This window comes from Bidens hawaiensis, unplaced genomic scaffold, assembly GCF_021521415.1.
Source record: "Bidens hawaiensis isolate Kalapana, Puna unplaced genomic scaffold, B.hawaiensis_p1.1 tig00007427_1, whole genome shotgun sequence".
Lineage (NCBI taxonomy): Eukaryota > Viridiplantae > Streptophyta > Magnoliopsida > Asterales > Asteraceae > Bidens > Bidens hawaiensis.
This window is the reverse complement of record NW_027491518.1, coordinates 430,095-437,725: the sequence shown is the minus strand read 5'-3', so window position 1 is coordinate 437,725 and position 7,631 is coordinate 430,095. Positions and strand designations below refer to the sequence as shown.

The 7,631-nt window shown below is 33.6% G+C and overlaps 1 protein-coding gene across 1 annotated transcript; it reads right to left on the bottom strand.

Moving 5' to 3' along the window:
* Window positions 1–3,951: 3,951 nt before the first annotated feature.
* LOC143635295 (BOI-related E3 ubiquitin-protein ligase 1-like) lies at window positions 3,952–7,429 on the bottom strand. Its single transcript, XM_077103160.1, has 4 exons — window positions 7,283–7,429; window positions 7,097–7,188; window positions 6,025–6,341; window positions 3,952–4,657 (listed from the first exon to the last, which is right to left on the bottom strand). Exons 1-4 carry the CDS (start codon window positions 7,354–7,356, stop codon window positions 4,121–4,123), a joined length of 1,020 nt encoding a protein of 339 aa, XP_076959275.1. The 5' UTR covers window positions 7,357–7,429; the 3' UTR covers window positions 3,952–4,120.
* Between the last annotated feature and the right edge of the window lie 202 nt (window positions 7,430–7,631).

Below are 7,631 nucleotides of genomic sequence, written 5' to 3'. Positions count from 1 at the left end.
GTGAATGTAAATATTTACAATTTTAATCCACATGTTTATAAGTCTTCAGCTAACTAAACGTAACTCTGATTTATTTACAAATGTGGTACCAACATAAGCGTCACACTCCTATGCCGTAGTTTGGGGTGTGAGAATTTTGTTCTCTACTTTGTATTATAACGTTTTAGAGATCACCTGATCTCATGTAGACATTGATTGACTCGTTAAGACAAACACCCGTTCATCTCATTGAGTATAAATATGTTTTGACTGATTAAAAAAGTTAATGTATTCACCTGTACCGTCAGTGTTGAAAACCTCGACTGATTGATTGATTGAGAATGATATTAACCTATACATAAATAGGTTTGTTTGAATGTTTTGAATGGTGTTTCTTGATTAAGCTATGATTGTAAACTTAACCTTGAAATCGTTTATCTTTGATTGTGAATGAAAACACTTGATTTTATGTGACGTTTGATATAGCATGATTTGGCTTAATAGGTTCTATCACGTTGGTAAGTTTCTCCAGGTAAGTAAACGGGTCCCTCGGTTGCTTGGGATTTGTACGAATTACTTTCCTTAGGCAAGAAACTTACTACTAGTGATATCCCCCTTACAGTTACTACATGCCCGTCAAAACATATCTTTTGTTGGCATTACTTCACTATGAAGTAACGTTTATGAAAACTTGATTGTGAATGTTTATAAAATACGATCAAGGTTAAAGGCCATAGCCTCGATTGATAGTCTAAGCTATAATTTAAATAACTTAAACATAACTCCTACCTTAGTACGAATACTTAGAATGATAATAAGAAAAGGCAGGATCTTGATCTACTCGATTGTACGATTGCTAGCTTGATTATAACTTCGTTCCTTGTACGAACTACGAGAAAACAACACTTCGGTTTGTCACGAAAAGGGGCACGCCTTTCGAGGTTAAGTAAGTGAATATGGAGGTGTGTTTGGGATGAGAAAGCCTTATATCCGTCTCCTCCTTTTATAGGCGAATTTTGGACCCCGTTGCGATACGCGATTGGTTCCTCGTAACCCGTCGCGTATCGCGCGCCGCAATTTATGCCGCCTTACCAGCTCGTGACACTTGGCCTGTCATATTGTGCCACGTGTTGACATGTGGTTGGACACGTGTCTAATGACTTAGCCTGGTCATCGCGATACGCGATGACCTTGGTAGTTGGGCCGTAGCGTATCGCTACGCCGCCCATTTCTGGGTTGTTGGGCAAGTCCATCGCGCTACGCGATGGGCTTATGTTTGCCTCGTCGCGTATCGCGATGGGTGAAGTTTTCAGAATGTTCATTTTTGGTCCTTATACTTTCAAAGTTAGTAATTAGGCTTAAATTTTATAGGGTAAAAGACGCGGTGTTACAATTAATATTTTGAGTCATGATTTTTTTTATTATTTTTTTTGAATTTATTTTTAAGGGGTTTTTTGGATGGTCACAAATACTTTTCACACTTCTCATTTTTGTCTCACTTTGTATTTTAACTTTATCCTTTTATCTATACTCTGTGTAAAAGAATTTTCCGTGTAATTAATACTATTTATTTGTCAATCTATAAATATTTTATCTTCTTAGAGCATTCTCAACCAACCCCCTATATTATGTGAGAGATGTTTTTATAATTTAGAGAGTGATTTAGGGTGTTGTTAGTGAAGAGTTTTTATATTTTAGAAAACGCATTGATTTTTCTGTATATTTGAAAAACTATTGTTCACCCCCTATAATTTTTTTAATATATTTTGAAAGTGGTTGTGAGTGAAGGAAAAAGAAAAGATAGTAATAAAAGTATAAAAAATATTATTTAATTAAAAAGGAGAGAGAAAATGTAATGTATTTCAGTGTAATTTTTGATTTAGGAATATGGAATAGATAGAGAATGCTCTTAATTCCTACTATTAATAACATACAGTTAGTTGTATTTTCTTTAAAAAAAATAATAAAAAATTTAAACATGATATTGCTATGATATGCTCTTTTATTTATTGTCTATCAACCATTTATTTACAAAAAAATTAATAAAACTTCTGGTAAAGATATCATATAACGACTATATTATATACAAAAATGATTATTTATAAAGCTTTTCCCCGCTATATTTATTAAAGGTTTTTAAATGTTGTATGTTATAACGTAACCACTTTAACTATATATAATTATCTATGTAAATGCATATTAAAAAAATTATATGTGTCACTTTTTTATTGCTCCTCACTCCCTCTCAAGCATCAAATTGTTTGGTTTGAGGTTTCTCATACGTTTGACCCGAATTTGCGTGTATGGGTCTCATCAAACCCGGATAGTCTATAAATTGGTTATAACATATCATTTATTTGTGAAACTATTTCATAATCAAACAATAATTTATGCGGGTCATATATCTCACCAAATCCGGATAGCCCTTAAATGGGTTCCAACATCTCATTTATTTGTGAAATAACACCTTAATTATCAAATAATAAATTTCACAGGTCATGAGACTCACCAAACCCGGATAGCCCTTAAACGGGTTGCAACATCTCATGTATTTGTGAAACCTTTATATAATCATACCCTAATTTAATTTCTCTCCTATACATATTCTTTGTCGATGGTCACATACATTAAACGCCCCTTATTCATAAGACAAATATTTATGTTAATGTTTATTCGTTTACAAAAGTCAACATGTTTGTGTCCGTTTATGCTCGTTCGTTGAAATCTAAAAAAATCACACATCTCAATTGAAAGATCCAAACGTTAAAAAAGATAATGAACGTAACAAACTAATATATACATATTAAATCAAAATAAAATTACGTTAATAAATAAAATAAATCATTACAAAATATAAAATAGCAAAACGATTAAAAACAAAAAACCTAAATGAACCCCCGTAACACTGTGGGCTCAAACGATTATCCTATATATTTGATAAAATTAAGATATTTTGTATATTAGAAGATACAATAGACGGGATATTTAAAAAACCTTTAATTTCCACATGTTTATTTAATTCAAATGCTTAAAATTTTGTATTTTTTGTTTTATGAAATTTTCATACATTAGGTATTCAAATTGATATTTATGTTTACCGAAAAAATCTTAAATTGAGGAAATTATTGTTGAATACCAAAAAAAAGTACAAATGCCTCTACCTCCTCTAATATATAGTCTCCTATTGTATCGTTTTATCTTTATGTTTATAATTATTAATTAATACGGAGTAATATTTTTTTATATGCTATGTTTTTTTTGTTTATATGTTTCCTTTTTTAAAAACTCGTGTAGTCTTAAAAGAATACAGCACCAAATAATGTCAATTAACTATATAATTATTTATATTTAAATTGTTGAAAATGTAGATGACTTTGTTTTAGCCGGTTTGGGCCACACTTTGGGTCTATTTATAAATACAAAGTTGTTCAAAACTAATTTTACAACCCATGTAAATTTTTGTTAAAACCGATTTAACCCAAAACTAAATTGATAATTTTTCAAAAATTCATTATGATCTGATCCCATTTATTCAAAAATCGTTATACTCAAACCGAGTTTGATTTAAACCTATTTTGACATGTTGCCTAATCCAGCCCGACCACTAGAACTTAAAACAGACTAATTTAAAAGAAAAGTCATATAAACAGCTGAATTTATTAAATCCGCAATTCATATTATTTAAAAATAATCAGATAAGTAAAAAAGAATTCATAAAGCAGCAAACAAAATTCGGGATTAAAGAAGTCAGGTAGAAATAGTGTAGGGAAAAAATGATTAAAAAAAGTAGTTTAACCTATAATAATTGTCTGAATTTAAAATCATAGCAAAACAAATGAGTGTTTTACTTAAGAAAACCCATAATTCTTCACATTTGACTGTCCAAAATAAATAACAAACTCATTCAACACGTTCATAATCCAACCGGTTAGTTTTAACTAAATACAATCAAACAATTCTTCACATGTTTTGGCTGATGCCAACAGGTTAATAAAATGTCTCCGGTCATGCCACGTCTACATGCATCGTAGCGTATTACAAATTTGCAACCAAAACACATCAACACTATACACATAGATTAAAAGTAAACCATACAACAATCCTTAAATTCATCTAACCGGATCCGTCCACAAACAACGCATTACATATAAACCTCCATACCAATATACTTCGACCCCCGACACAACGGACACATGCTAACCTTACTCTCACACTCTTTACACAAACAAAGATGCTTACACGGCAACAAAAGCATGCAAACCTCGTTCACTTTACACACCTTACACGTCATCATCTCCCTCATCCCATTATTATTCTTGCATAGCAGATGAAAATCAATTGCACGCCCGTTGCAACACGAGGCGGTGTCATCTACCTCACTATCACCACACCCTTCTTTACCATCTTTGATCTGTTTGTTATTGTTGTACACTTGTTCAAGATCATACTGCAAAGTGGTGATTAAGCTTTCATTGTGTTTGGCCCGCTGCTGCCAAGTGCCAGCTTCCATGGCGAGTTGTTCAACTTGCAACTCGAGTTCAATGTTTTTTCTGTTGATGCATTCAACCTCGGTTTCCTTTTCACGAAGTTTTTGGATGAATTTTTCTTGTACATGTGAGATTAGTTGAAGCTGGTTTGTTTGTACCTTTTCCATAATTGCTTGCCTGAGTCTGTCAGCCTTTTTGATAGAAAAAACATATTAACAAGTCAGTAAAAGTTCTCTTATAAATAAACCAATAAGGAAAAATGCTGGTATGAGAAACAATGATGGGTAGGCCCGTAAACGAACTGGACGGACATGAACGGGGGCATGTTCATGTTCTTTCATTTAACTTTAACCGAACACGAAAGCAAACAAATGTTTCTGTTCATGTTAGTTCGTTAAGGAAATGAACATGTTTAAGTTTGTTCGTGTCCGTTGTCAGAACTGTTGGAGCACAATTAGACTCACGAGCCACTCAGTAAGTGAAGCCTGGGCTCGGGCTTGTCTACTAAACATGCTTATAGGCTTGAGCATGGGCTTGAGCTCGTTTAAGCTTGGTTTAATACGAGCTTTTAATGAGCCAGTCACGAATAGCTCACAAACGGTTTGGCTCATTTACACCCCTAGTTTTAGCTAACCTATTTAATGGATAATTAGAGGTATCAAGATGGGACCGATCATGTTGCATAAAGAGTTCAGTCAATTTAAATACAAGTTAAAGCGAGCAGGGCAGGTTGAGTTTACACAAAAACACCGATTTGCTCATTTTTCTAAAGAGTGAATATAATGTGTGTTAATTATCATTACAAAACGATATTTACACACAACTCCAAAATCGAATTTAGGAGGGTGGTCTGCATTAGAAACTTCTTTTTTAATTTGACCCTTTTGACATGAGACACAACCCAAAATTGGCCCATTCATAAGTACATGGATTGGAATGCCAAAATATATTAATGGATAATGAATTACAGAAATGATGCAATGATGATACAAACAACACTCAGTTTTAGCATAAGAGTTAAACGGGTGCAATTAAACAGTCAGATTTAAAATACTGGTAACATCAGCTTACATGCAATAGACTATAATTTCTATGAAAATGCCACAATAGCACTACAAATGCTTTAGATTGTATAACATAGAAACTGATGTAAATCTTGACAATAATAAAATGAGCAGACCAGCTAGTCAAGAAAAATCTACTTTGATTATAAGCACTTTAAGGGAGATCAGTGCAACTTTATCATAAAAAATACACCAGTTACCGTGCAATAAGTTGGTGACTTTTACATAGGCGTGCTACACTCAACCCACAGCCTCCTTAAATCAAATTCACTAATAAAGTGTTGTCTAATTTCAATCAAGAAAACACACAGTTGTCATTTGTTAAATATCAAAGCCTAATTTGGTTCAAGACTTCAAGCTCAAAACTTTATATATAATGCAATGACACCATATACCCTATTAAAAGATTGTACCTAACAGAATATTGGCATTTTAAACTGATGTGATGAAATCTAACAGAACACGTAAATGGAGTTTTTAACACACAAACACACCTGAATTTTCATGAACCTATCAATCTCCGCATCTTGTCTCCTCAACTCACGCTCAAGTTCATCTTCCACAAGCCCAGCAACAAAAGACGACTCACCAGACGACACCAATCTACCATTGTCAAGAGACAACCCTAAACCAGTTGAAACCGATCGCTGCTGCAAGAAATCAATAGACGATATCTGAGAATTTCCATTATTGTTCCCAAACAACTGCTGCTCTCTTGGCCTCTTGTTCATCAACTCCAAATCATAATTCCTCTGCAACTCAAATCCACCGTCACTAGCATCCGTACCGGGTGCAAATCCTACCACATGAACTGCACCAAAACAAAATCCAACAGTTTATATTCCGATCAATGAGAACACAAAAAATCACAATGTTGTAAAAATCCATCCTAGGCGGCGATTAATCACCGTTCATTCGATAACCACTGGTCAGCCGATGCGATTTGAACTAATCGGCCCCTATAATCGATCAAAATCTTTTAAGTATTTGAAAATATATACTTATAAATCCAATCCAATGAATAAATTCGAAAAATTAAATATAACATTTTGAAGCAGGTACCAAATCGCGTACATTGGTACCAATTCAGTACCAACCTTTTGAGGTTTCGGGATCGGTACGGTACCGTTATTTCCCAAATGTTTGCCTTCGGTACTGGTACCATAGCAGGTATTTTTCGTAGCGGTACCCATTTTTGGGGATTATCAGCACCGGCATTTTCTGTACCGAGCTCAACCTACTTGAGCTGTTGAGAACTCGAAAGAACTCCATTAAAATTTAATGATAATTTAAAAAATAAAATTCATATGTACTACAAGTAAGTTACATCTACGAAAATAATTAAAAAAAAAACACGTGGATCGACTTCAGACATAGGTGTACCGAATATGTAAACGGTCATTACATCTACACAAATTACACTATTCAGACCTATAGTTAAAAAATAACATATAAAATTTCCAATCCGATTAATCCCTATTAATAACCAGTCGGTGCCCCATCATCGCCCGACTATCGAGTTTTCCAATACTAAAAAAGCTAGAAGCAGAGGGATTTAGGGTTTACACTGAGGAATATAGGGAGGGTGCTGAGGTTGATCGCTGTTGATGTAGCTGATGGGCGCTGCAATTGGAGCTTCCATGTTGTTGAATACACCTCTAATCATCAAATTATAACAACAGAATCAACGATTAATAACGTTACGATAGAAATTCAACTTTCTAGGGTTTTGAAAAGGGGGTTTTGTAATACCTGAAGGATTTAGATTTCTGTTGCTGCTGTTGTTGAAGGTAATTGTGGAATTGGTGGTGCTCCGGCATGGCCATGGTGGGTTTTGATTTGATTCAGAGAGATCAAGGTTGAAATGAGTTTTTTTTTTTTTTTTTTTTGATTTTGATTGTGTTTTGGTTTTTGTTGCTATTAATATTAATATAAGTTGGAGGCTGGTTTTGTAATGTATTCAAAGATCAGGGTTGGTTGTGAATGTTTTATAAGGGTTGGGAATTTCATTTTGTGATTGCAAAATGCTCCTTTTACTTTTATTATTGTTAGTATGTTTCCAAGTTTATTTAAAAAATAAAACAAATGAAAATAAAGAAAA